The sequence below is a fragment of the Rosa chinensis genome, chromosome 1, assembly GCF_002994745.2.
Source record: "Rosa chinensis cultivar Old Blush chromosome 1, RchiOBHm-V2, whole genome shotgun sequence".
NCBI lineage: Eukaryota > Viridiplantae > Streptophyta > Magnoliopsida > Rosales > Rosaceae > Rosa > Rosa chinensis.
This window is the reverse complement of record NC_037088.1, coordinates 55400252-55418816: the sequence shown is the minus strand read 5'-3', so window position 1 is coordinate 55418816 and position 18565 is coordinate 55400252. Positions and strand designations below refer to the sequence as shown.

General features: G+C 39.9%; 1 protein-coding gene across 1 annotated transcript; it reads left to right on the top strand.

The window, feature by feature from the left end:
- Positions 1 to 301: 301 nt before the first annotated feature.
- LOC112170079 (cyclic nucleotide-gated ion channel 1) lies at positions 302 to 8224 on the top strand. The gene is made up of 10 exons (XM_024307227.2): positions 302 to 442; positions 646 to 1135; positions 1394 to 1603; positions 3503 to 3789; positions 4243 to 4354; positions 5251 to 5517; positions 5765 to 6184; positions 6353 to 6766; positions 6956 to 7405; positions 7529 to 8224. Exons 2-10 carry the CDS (start codon positions 674 to 676, stop codon positions 7922 to 7924), a joined length of 3018 nt encoding a protein of 1005 aa, XP_024162995.1. The 5' UTR covers positions 302 to 442; positions 646 to 673; the 3' UTR covers positions 7925 to 8224.
- The last annotated feature ends 10341 nt before the right edge of the window (positions 8225 to 18565 follow it).

The window sequence follows — 18565 nt, the reverse complement described above, 5'->3', positions numbered from 1 at the left end:
AAATTAAGAATTAATTTGCGTCATCTGCGCTTGTTGCTAGAGAAAGAGTTGTCAACAAAAGACTAGATTTGGTTTAATTATTTGCTGGGGGAATGGAACGAATTCATTACAAAAAGACTTGGGGACAACAATTTTACAAATCTCAACATATTTTTATTACATTTCATTGAAAAAACGTAATTCTGTCAGAGGCTAGTATTAAAAATTCTTTTGTGTAACAAGGGGTACTGCAATTTTAAATTTGAACTTGCCATATAATGTTTAATGTATTTATGGGAAACATTTTGTACCATATAGCAACTTGAATTAGAGATCAGTTCTTGGATTTGGTTTCCAGGAAAATTTGCAAATTTCCGGAGTGTCAAATAGATTCATTTTCTGCCAGTACGACGATTTCTGAAGTAACTTCAAAAACGGAGAACTTGAAAGAGAGAGCAACGAGGTTAGTTTCTTTAACTGGTCTACTGTACATTTTTCTATTTTTGTATCAAAACAATACAAACTTTCATCAGTCTGAGAACATGCTAGTACCGCGACACGATTACTATTAGTCCTGAATTATAGAAGGAGTACTACAGTATAGTACTCACTACTTCATTTCTTCCGTCTCATAGCGCAAGTTTGTGTTTGTTCTATGTTGTCTAGTAGTGCAGATTCAAGTTCCTTCACAATAATGGAAAAATCCTCCACAAACAAAGTAAATGAATGGAGTGAAAAAAGGTCAGCAATTAAGGGAATTCTTGAACCTAAAAATTGGCCAACAAGGAAGGAATTTGTTGATCCCAAGGGGCCATACATTCGAAAGTGGAATATCGTCTTCATAGTATCATGTGTATTAGCTGTTTTACTGGATCCCTTGTTCCTCTACATTCCTACAATTCATGAGGATATGAAGTGTGTGAGATTGGACAAGAACATGAAGATAGCAGCTCTTGTCTTGAGATCAGTCACAGATCTATGCTATCTGTTGAACATCTTTTTCCAACTGTGTGGATCTAAGACCCGTTCAACTATAAGGTCAGGAAGTTGCCCCCCAATGTTAACTAGCTTAAGGATTGTCTTGCTAAGCATAGCTAAGACAATGTGGGAGTCGTACATCATAATTGACATTTTAGCGGTTCTTCCTCTTCCACAGGTAAGAGACTCTTTATAGATTTGTTAACATGCAAATAATGGAGGGGTTTGCCTTGTCAGGATGTCAATTTCACACTAATAGCATAACAGCTAGATTTGCTTCATACATGTATATAATGGCTACCACTATACTACACCAAGATGCATGCCATTGACTCAATGAAATGTGTTACAATAAGTGCTTCAATATTTTGACCGAGTATATAATGTATAGACATTTAGCTGCTGTAGTGCTGTTACAAAATTGTATTGTATCCAGGTAGCGATTCTCATTTTTTTCCCCAAAATGAGGGGATCAGGTTCATCCATTAAAGGGAAGCTTATGAACTTTCTTATTCTAGTGCAATATGTGCCACGAGTTCTTCGTATCTACCTATCGTGCAAGGAATCTAAGAAGTTTTCTAGAGAAGAGACTTCACTATGGCTTAAAGGCATACTCAATTTCTTTATGTACATCCTTGCCAGTCATGTAAGTTTCAATGTTTATCACAATTTATTATATTATTAACTCTATAAGTAACTGTTTTTAGGTACAGTTTTTTGTTGGATTACCTTATAATAGTTCATGCTATTACATGGTGATGAAAATGATCATCAACTACAACAATAACAACTAAAGATAGTACAGGTTACATAGTGTGGGTATTCATAGTGTAAGATTACACGGGTTACATTTGTTTAAGTATCACAGAAGAGGTTAAACTAAGAGGGCTCCGAGAATAGAGGGAAGCAACTAGGGTTTTGGAAAAGCACAGAAGAGGTTGTTGCCTGTCCGGCGGCGCCCCAGCGTCGATCATAGGTCCAGGCCTCATCGATGAGTGGCGGGTGTTGCCGGACGGGATTGTGGGGTCTTGGGGCTCCAAGTTTTGGTATCCGGTTCAACCTTCTTGGTCGCGTATGACGTTTCTTTCCTCTCAGGCGGCGATGCAGGCGGGCAGGATGGCTGGTTGGCGGTCGGCGCAGGGTTGGAGCAGGTGGTCAGAGGCTGGATCGTGGCGGCGGTTTGCCATGGATCGTACGGCGCTGATTCCTTCTCCGAGTTTGGTCGATCATCGAAGAGTGCAAGGGTGTCGAATTTTCTGGCGGTTGGATGAAGCCGGGCGTCAAGGCACGACGAGTTTCTCACTGATACTCGGTGTGGGCTCATCGAGATCTGGCTTTATGCCTGGATTTGGCCGACCAAAGGTGAGGTTGGTGTGGCTTGCTGCGTGGATGGAGTCTTTCCGGCGGTGCGAGTTTGACGGGACAGATCTATGGTTGTGGTCTGCAGGCAGGTCAACTGAAGTGGAGGAAGATGATTGCGGCGGCTGGGCTATATTTTTGTTTAAAGTAGTTTTCTTGGTTAGGAGTTCGATTAGGGTTTTGGTTAGGTTTTTCTGGTTTTTAGCATGTCCCTACTCTGTTGAGCTAGGGTTGGGTCAAATTGAGGTACCATGTATGTGGTGTTTTTCCTGGGGACGAATTGGTTTATTGTCGGTTTTATCTTATGGTCAATGTGCTGACGAGCGATCCTTGCACGTGGCCTGGCATCTTTGGGACACGGTGTGGAAGAGGGCGTTGGTTGTTGTTGCGGTTGTCTATGAGGTGGTATCGATATTCTCGGGATTCTCGGTAGCCCGAGGTGTTGGGCGGTATATGTGGTTAGGGGTTGGGCCCTTTCGGCTCATGGAAGTCATCTATGGTGATGGACCCGTAACTGGTTTAGGTTTTAGGGAGGAGAGTGGGGAATTCTTGTCCACCACCGGTCATTCCCGTGTTATGTAATTTGGTTTCATTTCAATAAAGGATCTTATTCTCAAAAAAAAAGTATCACAGTGAGGGTTACATAGTGTAAGGGCATCAGTGCATCACCTCATAAGGCAAATCCTCCTATATATGCCCTAAACTTATAGGGTAAGGCTATAGTATGTTAACATTTCTCATACATCAACTATTTTTACTACTTTGAAGACTCATTTTACTACTTTAAGGACTCAATTTACCACTTGAAAACTCATGTAGTAACTAAGAAAATTTACCACTTTAAGGACTTATGTTACCACTTTGAGGACTAATATTACTATTTTGAGGACTCATTTTATCACTTTTAAGGCAATTGTATGCATGTCATACATTAACACATTGTAGAATTTTTCAAACCTATATATGCCAAAACTTGGTAGCATTTATTTCAGCTAGCTTTCTTTTCATGAGACCTCATTAACATTCTTTAATTAGTTTCTTCCTCATTACATCCTTGAATTATATGTTTTGAAGCTTTCTTTTCATGAGTTCTCATAAACGTTTCTGCAGTTCAAAAAGTCATACTGAAGCTCTTTCTTACTTTTCAATGTTTCAAAGAATCTCTAATTAATTTGTTGTTTCTCAGGTATTGGGAGCCCTTTGTTACTTTTTTGCAGTTCAAAGAATTACAAGTTGCTGGCGACATGCTTGTCGGAATGAAAATGGATGTGACCGTAATAATTTTGACTGCCACAATCACCATACGTTGAGAAATATAACGTCTCTTAATGATTTATGTCCTATAGATCCATCTGATCCAAAAATTTTCGACTTTGGCATATTTCTTCATATCCTCCAGTTTGGTATACTGGGGTCAACTAACTATCCGGAGAAGTTCTCAAATTGCTTTTGGTGGGGCTTGCGACATTTGAGGTTTGTAAATGCGGTTGAATGTTAATCTTGGAAATTATTCTATGCACCGACGGTGTAAGTGACCCAATCCTTATAAAATAATCTCAACCCTTGATATTTATTATCAACTTTATTTTTAATAAACAAAAAGTGTAGTTAATGCAATCTAACCATTCATTTATGTTGGTGCAAGTGCACGGCGGTGCTCTGAATAATCTCTGATCAAAGAAAGTCTCTTTAACATAAACAACTAGAGTTGCACGAAAGTTATCAATAAGTACATTACCTTTAACTTATTACCTTATCAACTGCATGCGTTCTTTTCCTTTTTCCAAATGAAGGTCGCCATTTTGTTGATTGTCGTTCTCCTTATCTGAATGCCAATGTATGTGTAGTTGTGATATTCAATCTTATAGTACTTTCTTTGAGCACACTGAATTTATTATTTATATAATATACATCTCTAAATTGCAGTTCTCTTGGCTCAAACCTCGAACCCAGTATCAATACATGGGAAAACCTCTTTGCGGCTTTTATTTCTATAATTGGGTTGCTGCTATTTTTATATCTCATTGGAAATTTGCAGGTTGGTGCTGAGTTGTCCTCATAATTTCATAAGCTTTCTATAAGATCATTTCATAAGCTTAAAGCTCCTCATAATTTCATTCACTTTCTCATTTTAGTTAGTTGGCTGGTTTCTTGTTGACGACTATTAGACCTAAAATGCACTGTGGAAACGTTGATGTCCATGAAAATTCATCTTCTTTATATTACTCTGGATTGGATTATGTGAATTTTACTTCAAAGGTTTGATTAAAATATGCAACTTGCCCTAGGCGATATTCTACAGCATGTGTTATACTGATACATACAATTACTACATACTTTTAAGGCTCAGTTACTTAAAGAATATCCTACTTTATTCTAACTAAGGACTTTATTTACCTTAATGAGAACTTTGTTATCTTATGAATTGTTGAAAGGAAGTGATAACATGAGTTCTCAAAGTAATAGATATTACATGATCGAAGTAAGTATTTATGTCAAAGTGGCCCGGCATTGTGCTGCAATGCACAATTGAAGCATTTCACATGCGCCGAAAGAGTTTATCTTGGGCCTAAGAAGCTTTTGGGTTCCCCTTGACACAGTCAAAAAAATATACCATAGTCTTATTCCATGTCTAAGAGGATATAGTTTAACATCTTGAATCGCTTCACTTTATGGTTAACTTTTTAAATACTCTTTAATTCAATCAGATTGTTTCATGTTTGTAATAGATTGGTTAAAAAAAGAAAAGGAAAAAAAAAAAGCAACTGAAAGAAAGTTCAGAAATAGATCATAATATCAATTTCAGTTTATTTTGGGTGGTTTAAGCATTAACGATTGTGCAGACGTGTGGAAAACTATATACTGTAGTCATTACTATTATATGATTTAATTCAAAATAAAGTAGCTAACCCTTGTGAATTTGTTGTGGAATAGACTTATATGCAGCTGGATACCGCAAGATTGGAGACGGATAGATGGAATCTGAGAGTTGAAAACAAGTTGGATGAGAAAAGCCGAGAATTCGAACCGTGGTTAGTTAAAAATGGCATCCCTTCGCATAAAAAACCGGACATCATGGCTAAGGTACTAGTAGAGCTTAAACAAAACAGAGATGTGGATATAGAGAATTTACTCTCTATTCTGCCTTCCGATCTTCAAAGCTATGTGGAAAGTTGTATGCCGTTGAGTAGGCTAAAGAAGGTAACAAGACTACTTTAATTTTTATGCCGCATTCTGTTCTAGCATAATGTCGCCTTATGCCATAAAATGTTGAATGGAAAATAGACATGTTTTCCTCCATTAGATCTAGTTTAACTTATCTAGCTAGGAGAATAAAACATATAGTATGTCATACAACAGTTTACGTAGGGTGGAATGACTGGAATCATTCTCTCTAAATTTTTTTATCTCTCACTTGACTATTATTATTATTTTTATCTAATCCTAGGTGCCATCAGTTCAAAATATGGCTGAAGCAGTATTGAGAGAAATCTCTGAAAATCTTAAGCCCAAGAAGTACAAAAAGGATAATATCATTATTTCCGAGGATAAGCCACTTGAGATGATGATCTTCATTGTGGATGGACTTGTAAGCATAGAAAAGAGAGATGCGTCTGGTACACTGCAACGAGGTGCAGGACAGTTATTTGGTGAACAACTTCTATGTTGGCCAGCATGGACATCTTTTCCCGGCATATCAAATGAGTCTGCTAGAGCCATTGGTGATGTTGACGTCCTCGTTCTCATGGCGAGTGACATGGAGCGTGTAGGCTATAAATTCAGATCGGAATTTGGTAAAGAAATTACCCCTCTGTCGGATGCTAAGTGGGTTCTTTTAGAGAGCCGCCAGGTGGCTATGTTAAGGAAAGTAAGTTGAGTACAACATATATCAATATAATATATGGAAGATTGATAATATATGAATTATTTATACATCTCTAGTATCGTCTAATCTTTTATTTACTTACAGAAAAAAAAATTAATGTCCCTAGTTATCTCTTCTGTTTTTTCTTGATTTTGAATATGCCATTCGTAGGTGCCAAAGTTGGAAACTATGCATACTGAAGTGTTGAAAGCAATTTCTCTGCATCTTAAGCCTAGGAGCTATAGCAAGGCCTGGTTGACTGATACGAATGAACCACTTCGTATGATGATCTTCGTCATAGATGGATCAGTGGAAGAATATGGTACGCTTGATCATGGACGGTTAAGGCACAAAGCAGGATATTTCTCGGGAGAAGAACTTCTGGATTACGTATTAGATAGTTCATTTCCTGCCCTATCACCCTTACCCACCTGTCGGCTCAATGCTAGTAATTATGTTGACATCCTTTATGTCACGGCCAAGGACTTGGCAAGTGTAGCCTCTGAATACAGGTCGAATTTCAGCAGAGTGATCGCCCATCCAACCGATCTTTTTGCTTCCCTCACGTTGCACTGGCTAAAGAAAGTAAGTCATCTGTCTCTCCAGAAAACATCTGGAAGACACATCCCACATGATCCAATTAAACCCAATCAATCAATCATCATTTAGTAGCTTGCCTAAATAATGTTGATGTGATCGTGTACCTCATTACTGGACTTATTGTTTTTTCATGACTTTTTTTTTTCTTCCTAAAATCTTTATCTAATTCTCTAGGTGCCAATGTTCCGAGATATGGATGAAGAAGTGGTGAAAGAAATCTCTAAACGTATGAAGCGTGTGAGCTATAGCAGCGATACTGTTATTATTGAAAAGCACAAACCACTTGAAATGATGTTCGTCTTATTAGGCGGAGAAAGGGTAACTGTTAAAGAGACATATCCTTATCACTGTGTCGTGGGAGATTTCATTGGATTAGAACTTGTACATTGGATTACAAACTGGGCGGCACATACTAATTTTCCTGCTAAATTACCCTTGTCCCACAATTCTGCTAAAGTCCCCAATGATGATCAAATAGGTAATGCCGAAGTCGCTGTTCTCTGGGCCGATGACTTGAAGAGCATAGTATCTGAATTCAGGTCAGACTTCATGAAGCAAACCACCCTCCCAATAGATTCGGAGGGGAAGCTAGCAACTTTTGACCCATTGACTATGGTTAAGAAAGTAAGCTTCTCTGTCAATAATTAATACATTTGCAAGACATTGGTACCTTTTTAGACTGATATATTATTGTTACTTGCTAGACTTGAAACTGAAATCTTGTATGCATGTATTACTCTGAATTAGGTGCCAATACTGGAAAATATGGATGAAGAAGTATTGAAAGCAATCTGTTCACATCTCAACCCCATGAAATATAGTGATGATACGCCGGACGGGCCCTTTATTTTGAACTCGAATGAAAAGATTGATAGGATGTTCTTCATCATAAGAGGAATTGTATCCTATTGTTCATTCAGCGGACCGGTATATTACCATTATTCAGGAAATTACTTCGGAGAACAACTTCTCGGATGGGTATTAGATGCCTCCGTTCACAGAGTACCCGAGTTGGACCAGTGGGACGCATATATGAGTGTGGGGGATGTTGAAGTCCTTGTTCTCATGGCCGAAGACTTGGCCAAGGTCATCTCTGAATTCGAGACCCATTTCGTCAGGCAGATTCCCCAGGATTCTGATTAGAGCATTTGCGGTGTGTTATCTATCTATCATGTAACAACTGTCGACTCCCAGTATCTCATCATGAACTTAAGTATTAAGCATAAATTACATTCTGAAATGATTTGTATATTTGTCCCTCAGTTTAGGGTTTACTGGGGACAGAGCCACAGAGGATCCTCGTGATAACATATCAGCCATGGTCAAACTTTGAGAGCAAAGTCAAGCTTTGAAAATAGAGAAATGAGAGAAAACCTGAACTAGAATACTCTCAAAGTTTTTACAAAATGAATCCCCTGTTATAGGAGAATAGTAATTGTGTTTATTATTGATAATAGGAGCCCTATAAATAGGGAGTTACAAGGTACCTAAAAAGGTAATAGAATCTGATTACAATTGAATACCTAGAACACATGCCTATTACAACTCTAAACCCTAGTTTGTAGAGGCACACATTATGTCAATATCCTTCAACACTCCCCCTTGTGCCGCTCAAACTTGGTGATGACACTTTGATTGTTGCCTTGTTAAAAAATCTTGCCAGGTAACAAAAACCCTGTGGGACAAAAAAAACCCTGGTCGAAGGACAAAAAGAGCACAACACGTCATTCACTCTTCGAGATCGAATATGTAGACATCATGCCTCCCACTGATGTCAATATCTCCCCCTGATTGCTACAATCATGGGAGTTCGGATAACTTTCTCAATCCGATGCTCTTCACATGTTTCTCGAAGGTAGATTTTGGTAACGACTTAGTAAATAAGTCCGCTACATTATCCTCTGATCGGATTTGGTTCACTTCAATATTTAGAAATGCTTGTTGTCATTTTGATGGAGGGGAGGAGGAGCACAGAAGGTGGCATTTTGCCTTGTGGGGTCCGATCCCACACTTCCGTCATCTCTTTTCTCTGTAGGGATAGAATAAGCCCATATCAATTGTACCTCTCAAATATCGAAAGATTGTCTTTATACCAATCTAATGGCGTTGCGTTGGCGCGGGGCTATGTCTAGCCAACAAGTTCATAATAATTGAAGTGTCCGGTCTTGTATTATGCTAAGTACAATAATGCGTCTATTGTATATAAATAAGCACTTATGCTATTAACACGTCTTCGTCATCATCCCTGGGACGAAACGGATCCCTTTTAGGGCCAAGACTACAGACGACCATTGTAACGTCCCGAACCTAAATTTACTAGTTTACAAGTCTTTCGATGGGTAAACGACATTTACATTTACTTTTTGGCTCCGTTTCGACATTTTAAGGGGCCCTAAAAGTTGACTTTTGTTCGTGTCAAAATTTGAGAAAATTTCCTTCATGAAAGTTGTAGTGGACGTTAAACCGAGCGCGTGCATATGTGGTACGTAAAAATCGGAGCTCATATACGAAAGTTATACGCGAAAATGTGAAAGTTACTGTTCACAGTAAGTAGTATATATTTGAATTTCTACTGTTGGCCAGTAACTTTTCTTTTCTCTTTCTCTCTCCTCCTCCCCCGCGTTTTTCTCTCTTCCTTCGGCGATCTGCAACTCCGGTGTTCTCTCTCTTCCGGCCACCTGACGGCTCAAGACCGGTGGCTACGGACTCGACTCGACCTCCTCGTGGCGCCTACGGTGGTATCTCACGATAACTTGGCCGGAAAATGACGAACCAAGTCGTGGGAGTTTACTGTAGCAATTGATCGTTGATCTCAATTCCGGTCACCTCCGGCGACAAAGCCAGGCTTTTTAGAAGCGCCTTGAGGCGTACTTGAAGCTCCCCAAATACCTTGAGGTGATTTGCAGCGTGGAGGGAGAAAGCATAATTAGAAAATTTTACTCTACTTCGGTTTGCTTAATTGTTCAGCCACTTAGAGGTATTTTCTGACTTGGCCACAGTTATGAAAGACGCTTGGAATGTTGAGTTGTTGATGCTGGTAAAATTTGGTAGCCAGATATGGTGGTTGACCGGCGGCGGGTGGGGTCCAGGCGCAGCTGCCTGTGGCGACGTGTGAGGGAGCGTCCGACCGTTCCTGGTGAGTTGTTTTGGTTTATTGGGTAGTATATATTGTTACGAATTTATGGATAGGTGTTTGGTGGAAATTGGAGGAGGTTTGGATATTAATCGGAATTTACGAAGTTCAATAGTTTGGTTATTGATTTATGAGAATTCTACTATCCGATTTCTCTCAGCTTTGCCCTAGAAACCTTCAATTAAAGAATAGATGCAAATGATGAAGTTTTGGTTTAATCAGAGAAGAAATAGAAATGTTGATTTATGAGAATAGGACATTGGAATCGTATTTTATTCCAGATTGTTATTCACGAATTATAATTGTGTACAGGGCGATATATCGAGTTATTGCTCGACGAAAGAACTTGTATGCGTGATCGCCTCAATAGTACAGTGAGTGGACATTTATTTTAAATTAAATGTGCATGCAGTATATTATTAATTTCCGATTGAGGTTTAATTTATTATTTGAATTATTGAGTATTATGAGTTTATGAGCTTGATTTCTTGAGATTTATTATGCTCTATGAGTCACGGGATTTTTAGTGGATTTCCTTCCCGAGGGCTTTCAATAGATATTCAAGCTATTTATTTATGAGTTATTGAGTTGGGAAATGATTTTCGGGAAGTGACTGATTTAGAAAATATTATGAGAATTATTGATTTCGAATATCAGTTTTTATGAAGATATACGAGTACGAAGGATTTAGCAAATATTTGAGCATGATTGAATTATCGAGATTTATTGAGCTTTGAGCTCCGCACTTATCAGCCTTGAAGTTAGATTGAGTTTCCTTTCCGAAAGCATTTATTGATTTACAGAGTATTTGATTTATGCTTTCGAGGATTTATTGGGATATTGAGGTTTGATTTAGCGAGATAATCCTGAGTTATGCTTTCGGTGAATTTTTAATGTTTTATTGAAGTAATAGCGAGTTTCTTTCCGAAAGTAAGTAATTGAAAGAGGTTGTTACCAGTTTATTGAGGAGGCTATCAGTCAGTGCATGCATGCATTACCTAGTTGGCAGTCCCTTCTAGGTAATAGTCTGGTTGGCAGTCCCTTCCAGACTACAGCCCGGTTGGCAGTCCCATCCGATGCGTCATCTAGTTGGCAGTCCCTTCCAGATGACATGAGGTAGTTAGTTGACAGTCCCTTCTAACTACCTGTGGTTAGTTGACAGTCCCTTCTATCCACCGTCTCCTGTTCCGGTTGGCAGTCCCTTCTGATGCGTCTTCTGGGTGGCAGTCCCTCCCAGATGGCATGAGATGACTAGACAGCAGTCCTTTCTAGTCATCAAACGAACCTTTTGAAAATGATGTTTTAAAAAGGATTGAGGATGAGATTTTAAGAGATTGCAGTAAAGATGATGATTAAAAGTATTTTCCAAGATTGTTACTGCATGCGAGATTTTAGAGAATAACTTGGGAAAGCATCAAGTTTTACTTATACATTCGAAAGTACTTATTTTTCGTCCACTCACTCTAACGGTTTTTAAATGTTTTTTCCCTGGGCCCTTCGGTTTTAAATGCCCAGTTTGCAGGCCAGTTTAGCTTGAGGTCGAGCGTACTTGGGGTTGAGGCATAGCTGTCATAGCTTCCGCATTATAAAAGTATTGGTCGTTTATCTTGTATTCTACCTTCTTGTACGCCTAAGAAATAGATTGCTCTGATAACTCTTGAGATTAATATTCTTAAGTATCAGAATTGTTTGTGAAATGGGAGATGTTGTGATATAGGAAGCAGGGTGGCTACAGGAGAATAAGGATGGATGATTTAGAAGTGTAAAGGCTTTTCTACAGGTTTTGGGTTGTCTATTTTTAGGAGAAGTTCTGTCAAATTTTTGGTAGAATTTCTTCTAAGGTGGGCCCCGCAGGGCCTCTTCGGATTTCAGGGTGAAATCCGGGGCTGGTCCTGTCAACCATGGGAGTGCATTTTTGACTTTATCAAAATGCCTAAGCATCTATTGACACGGTATACAAGTTCTGAATCTAGACAAAACCGTGTTCTCCCAAGGTCCTTCCTCTCAAACTCGGATTTCAGGTGTTCAGCGGTTTCCCTTAACTCTCAAGGTTTTCAATTATGTTTATCAACATAAACCGCGAAAATTGCAAATCCAGAACTTGTCATGAAAACGCAGGGGCATAGTTCATCATATCCCTTCCCAATCAAGTAATCACTTTAGTGAGCGTTTCACCCTCATTGCAAACGCGCTCCGTGGTCAAGAGCCACTTGATTTGGGTAAATGAAGTTCACAAGAACCTTCATTATATTCCGTATCTAGATCCCCATAAAGATACTTAGTGACCACATTTGTAAGCTGCATGTTCAGTTACTTAGAAACTACCAAACTAACAAGGTAGTGGAGTGCAATGACATCCATTACGAGAGAATATGTCTTCTCGTAGTAGATTCCAGGGTGTTTTGTGAGAAGCCTTGCGCCATAAGGTGAGATTATCATCTCTTTTTCTCATCACGCTATCTAACGAAGACCTATTAATGTCAACATGTTTTATGTTAGGAGGTGTTGATATCTCAGGCCCGAAATCCTTCCTCTTCGTTAGTGAATCCAATTCAACTTGGATGACATATTTCCATTTAGGCCAATTTTCTCTATGTTGGCATTCTTCAACGGAGTAAGGTTCGATGTCATTGGTCTCAATAATTCCACGTGCTCATGTACACTAGTGTAGTTCGTAGAGATCTCTATATTCTCAGGAATTGGTTCTAACATTGAGGTGTCCCCCAGCGATGTCTCTTGGACATAACCACAATCCAAAATATTCTCATGAGACGGATTTTGAGTATCAATGATCAATGGATCAAGTTGTGCCAAACTCGCTATCTTCTTAAGGCGAGAATCCATCGAACCTATGGGTCTCCTACTCTCTCTAGCGGAACCCATGGCCTATGACGCCATTATGCCACCTTTGTGGAGTCACCATACCACCATCCATGGTAGTGGTGCAGTACCCATCTTCTCTGGGTGGCACCATGTCCTCTTATGGGGACATCAATCCTTGCAGGCATGTTTACAGCAGGTATATGTGATCTCGTCACTTTTAGGGGATCAAGATGAGACATAGTGGGGATAGACCACGACAATTCATGTCGTTCCTGTTGAACATTGACATTCTAATCTCCCCCTAACGACAGGAAGACTGTCTCATCAAAGTGACAATTCGCAAATCCAGCGAAATAGAGATCGCCTGTCAAGGGTTCTACATAGCGGACTTATAGTTGGAGACTCATGTCCAACAAATATATATATGCATTCGTTGCAATGACTCATGTTGATGCACTGTGGCGGCACAATTGGCACATGAACCGCACGCTCAAATATGCATAAATACGAGATATTAGATTCAAACCCAGTCACTAGCTGTAACGCAAATAAAAGTTGAGTGGCTACTATGAGTCGTAGACGAATTAGCATAGCTGCATGCGATATTGCATAACCCAAGCGGAAATATTGGTGTGCATTACCAATGTCCGGGCTACCATCGTAGTAGTTTAATGGTGGCTTTTCCGCGAGATCAATTGGATGTGTACATGGGAATATGATACTTGATATCAATACCCAATTATATGCAATAGTCATCTAAAATTTTTGATGTAAACTCTCTAGCATTTTCAAGTCGAATTAACTGAACGGGATGATCCAGGTAGTGAGCCCGTAGCCATATGATTTGGGCTAGGAGTGCATCATAAGCAGCATTACGAGTGGACGATAGTGCGACATGTGACCAGCGTGTCCACATATCAACCAATAACATAAAACATCTAAGCAGTTCGCAAGTTGGTTGAGTCGATCCACAGAATCCCCTTGAATTCTTTGTAAGAATGAAATTATTCCTTTAGTGTCCTTTGCATAGGATGGTCGTGATCCTTAAAAAAAACAGGCTTTACAGAACGAAATATTGGTCGTATAATCAACCGATGAAGGTTTTGGTTGAGCCAGAATGTCACAATTTACTTTGAGAAGTAGAAAGAGGAGCCAAGTCTCCATACATGGCATCAATGCCATGTGTTGGCCGCAGGGGGTATGCGGTGCTGGCCATGTGTGGCCAGTCTTGCACAATCATGGCGCCATGAGGCGCATGTGCAGCTCCTGAACCAATTCTTGGTTCTTACTTCTTTTCGTTCTGAAAAATGGATGTCTGTGTGAAGTCTTTAATACACGGATCATCATGTCACGACCTGGGTGTCCTAAACAGGCATGCCAAAGCCTATATGTGTCAGAATCCCATAAATCATCTCTCATGACATGGTTGGATTCAATGACTCGAATAGTGGTTGCATACAACCCACTAGAGCGACACGTAAGTTTCTCTAATACTCGTTTATGTCCGTAGTCATTAGAGGTGATGCAAAAGAATTCTTGTCCATTCTCACAGTGTGTTTCCACATGAAAACCATTGGCTCTTATATCTTTCAAATAAAGTTCGAATTAAGGTATGTCCAAGACATTAAAGAATCGATACTTTATTAATAGCCAATGATTGCATCAAAGTTTCTTGATCGAATCTAATCCAAATAAAATGAAATGTAGACAAATTGTAGTCACTCAATCCTTTTGGTAATTCCAATCAAATATGACCAGGGAAGTAGAGAGAGATGTCGGTGGAGCGAGGCTCTCTTAAGTACCACTAATCTCAATTACTTTCCTAGACATCATATTCTAGTGAGAAAGAGTTAAAACCAAATGTCATTTATCCATTAAGGCACAATTGCCATTACATAATTCTTGGAGAATGAAAGACTATTTAATCAAAATTTGCGGCATCAACATTGTTGTTTTCCTCGCCAGATTTGAAGTCCGTAATGATGACATTGACGTCATTGTCATCTCCATCATCTCCTTCTGTTGCGAGATGAGCCTCATGCTCTCTCATATCTTTTATACACCTTGTATTATGCAGCTTTTGTTTTTCCACTCGCATTTTAGTGCTTAAACCAATGCTCTGAAGATCCACATCTATAGCATTACCTCACCCATTAATTGAGATGCACTTTGTGCATTTGGACATCCTCCATGGATCCCACGTTGGCCAATGTTGCCACGTGTCTACGTATCTCGAGGTTTTCCTTCCTTTGTAGGGCGGTTTGTATGGACCCACAAGTCCATTTTGTTATCCTCTAACTTTTAGGGTTCCGCTCCTTGCGCCCTTCTTTCGGTGCGCTATTATAATTCGCCTCGTGAACGCTCTTAGTTCCAACGGGCCTTTGAATTATGGTTTGTCACGAGTATGTTGTCAACTTAGTCAGTAAATGGCATAAGTTGATGAAACCTCGTAATCCATCTAGCATTGCACACAAGCCTATATTGCTTGGCAATCATTAACGCTGAGACGGGGAAGGTTTAGAGGATTTTTCTCAATTAATCTTTAGTCTGTGAGCTCTTCTCCACAGAATCTCATTAGTAGTGAAGTGATTCTTGACGTTATTCACCCATCGGTGATAACAAATGTCATTTGAATCTGGTTTAGTGAAGTTTGGTTTTTGCATGTTTGCATTCGACATTCAAAGGTGAAGGAGAATAGATTAGTTTCGGAGTAAAAACTTCCACGACAACTAATGTAAGATTTCCGAGCCTTAATGCTACCAAGAAATAGATTTCCAATAATATTTTGGATTAGACCAAATAATGATGTTTTAATATGGTCACAATTTGGTGCTTATGGACGCTCTTAGTCCGAGCATTATGAACACTCTTAGTTCATACGAACGCTCTTAGTTCCTTTATTATGAACACTCTTAGTTCATTGATTACGAACGCTCTTAGTTCGTTAAGCGTGAATCCCCACAATTCCGCTTATCAATTAATCGAACCTATGTTCGTATATTTCAAAACCTGCAGCAAATAATGGAATTTAAAAGACAAAAAATGCAGGAACTTTAATCACAAAACTTACTTGGCAATTTGAAGGTTTGCTTCACGATTCTTTATACACGCGCGTGTTGATGCAGGCGTATAGCTAAATTAGGATTGCTGGAATCTGGTCGGAAATTGGCAATTGATGGGCTGCCCTTCTCCCTTCCCCTTTTTTTTTTCTTTTTTTCTTTTTTCTTTCTTCTCTTTCTTTTCTTCTTTTCTTCTGCTGGGCCCACTCCTTCTCCCTCCTTCTTCTACACGTCTTCTTCTTCTTCCTCCTGTTTTCTAGGTTTTTTTTTTTTTGACAGCAGGAGTTGCTGCTGCGGGGATGCAAGACTGCAGAGCTAAGGGGTTGCTAGGATGGAAGGTGCGATAGGAAGCAGCGCGGGCTGCTGTGCAAGTTGCAGGCAGGTGCGCAGGTAGCAGGTGGGTGCGCAGGCAGTAGGTGTGTGGCAGGGAGGCTGCGGGGACTTGCGGCAGAAGGTAGGAGCAGTAGGGGCTGTGGCAGTGGGCTTGCGCGGAGGCTGGGTTGCAGTGGGCTTGCAGAAGGCGGGGCTTGCAGGAAGCTGGGCTGCAGTGGGCTTGCGCGGAGGCTAAGCGGTGCGGGCTGGTGTGCAGCTTGAACTGTGCAGGGACGCAGACAGGTGTGCAGCTTGGGCTGTGCAGGGCGCGGGTGCGCAGGTGGTGTGCAGGGGCAGCAGTAGTGCGTGGGCTGGAGGATGCGGCAGCAGGTCGGCAGGAGGCTGGCTTGTTGCGGGCTGCAGTGGGGCTTGCAGGGGCAGCAGGGCTGGGCACAGGAGGCTGCAAAGCTTTGCGGCAGTTTAGGTTTTTTTTTTTTTTTTTTTTTTTTTTTTTTTTTTTTTTTTTTTTTCAGGCTAGGGTTAGAACTCGTGCTGATAACGTGTTGTAGGAGAATAGTAATTGTGTTTATTATTGATAATAGGAGCCCTTTAAATAGGGAGTTACAAGGTACCCAAAAAGGTAATAGAATCTGATTACAATTGAATACCTAGAACACATTCCTATTACAACTCTAAACCCTAGTTTGTAGAGGCACACATTATGTCGATATCCTTCAACATCCCTCACAGTTATTACAGACTTAGCTATTTATAGTTAGGACAATCCCTAACAATTATTACAACTGAAAATATGCAAAATATCTGGAACTTTCCACATCACACGATGACTAGTACATGCGCTACAGCTGGAATACATGTCATTGGTCAGCTTGACCCTTCCATGCTCATCTCGTTCAGGTCAACACCTCCCCTCAATCTCAGTGGGGGAAACAACACTGAGATTGGCACAATGTTCTTGAAAGATAGGACTATGCAAGCCTTTGGTAAATACATCAGCAATTTCATGTTCAGTAGGTACATACTGAAGGAGAAGATCATGTCTTTGTACTCTTTCTCTCACAAAGTGAAAATCATTATCAAGATGTTTTATTCTTGAATGAAAGACAGGGTTCGAGCACAAGGCTAAGGCAGATAGATTGTCACATTTTAACAGAGGAGGGGCTGGAACTCTTACTTGTAGATCACACAAGACATGTCGAATCCAGGAAATTTCTGCAGCAGTATTTGCCAATGCTCTATATTCTGCCTCTGTTGAGCTTCTTGACACATATCCTTGCTTCTTTGACTACCAGGATATAGGACAATAACCAAGATAGACAATGAATCCGGTGGTTGATCTTCTATGATTAATCTCACCAGCCCAATCTGCATCACAGAAGGCATTGATAAAGGGCATAGAGTTCCCATACTTATAGAACAGTCCTTTAGTTACAGTTCCTTGAAGATATCTGAGTATTCTCTTCACAGAAGCATAATGCACATCAGTTAGAGCAGACATAAATTGACACACAGTGTTAACTGCATATGTAATATCAGGTCTAGTGAATGTGAGATATTGCAATGCACCAACTATACTCCTGTAGAATGTGGGATTGGACAAGGGAGTTCCTTCACACTTACGTAGCTGAACATGAGGTAGGCAAGGTGAGTTACACTCTCTGCAAGACTCCAATCCTGCCTTAAGAATCAGATCTTTAACATATTTCTCTTGTGATAAAAATATGCCATTCTTCTTGTACTGCACATTAATGCCAAGGAAGTCATCCCAAATCTTTCATGTCAAACACTTCACTTAACTCAGCTATTACAGTATTAATTCCTTCAGTGTCTAAATCTATGACAACAATGTCATCCACATACAGAAGGAGTGCAACAACACCTTTTTCACTGCTCTTGATAAACAAACTAGGATCTGAGTGTGAGAAATGAAAACCTAGAGCTGGTAGGAAAGTAGTGAATTTTTCATTCCAAGCTCTAGGTGCCTGTTTTAATCCATAAAGTGACTTCTTAAGTAGACAAACATACTCAGGATGTGTAGTATTAGTAAATCCAAGTGGCTGTTGCATGTATACTTCTTCTCTGAGATCACCATGTAAAAATGCATTTTTGACATCTAATTGTCTCAAATCCCACCTGTTCATAGCTACAAGAGCAATAACTAATCTCACAGTACTGTGTCTTACAACTGGGCTGAAGGTTTCATCATAATCCAATCCTTTCTCTTGGCTAAAACCTTGAGCTACAAGTCTGGCCTTATATCTTGACACAGTCCCATCAGGATTCTTCTTGACTTTGTAAATCCATTTGCTTCCCACAATATTCTTATCTTTTGGAAGAGGAACAAGTTCCCAAGTGCCTTGTTTCAGAAGAGCATCAATCTCTTCATTCATGGCAATGTCCCATACAAGTTTACCAACTGCGGCTTTGAAAGATTTA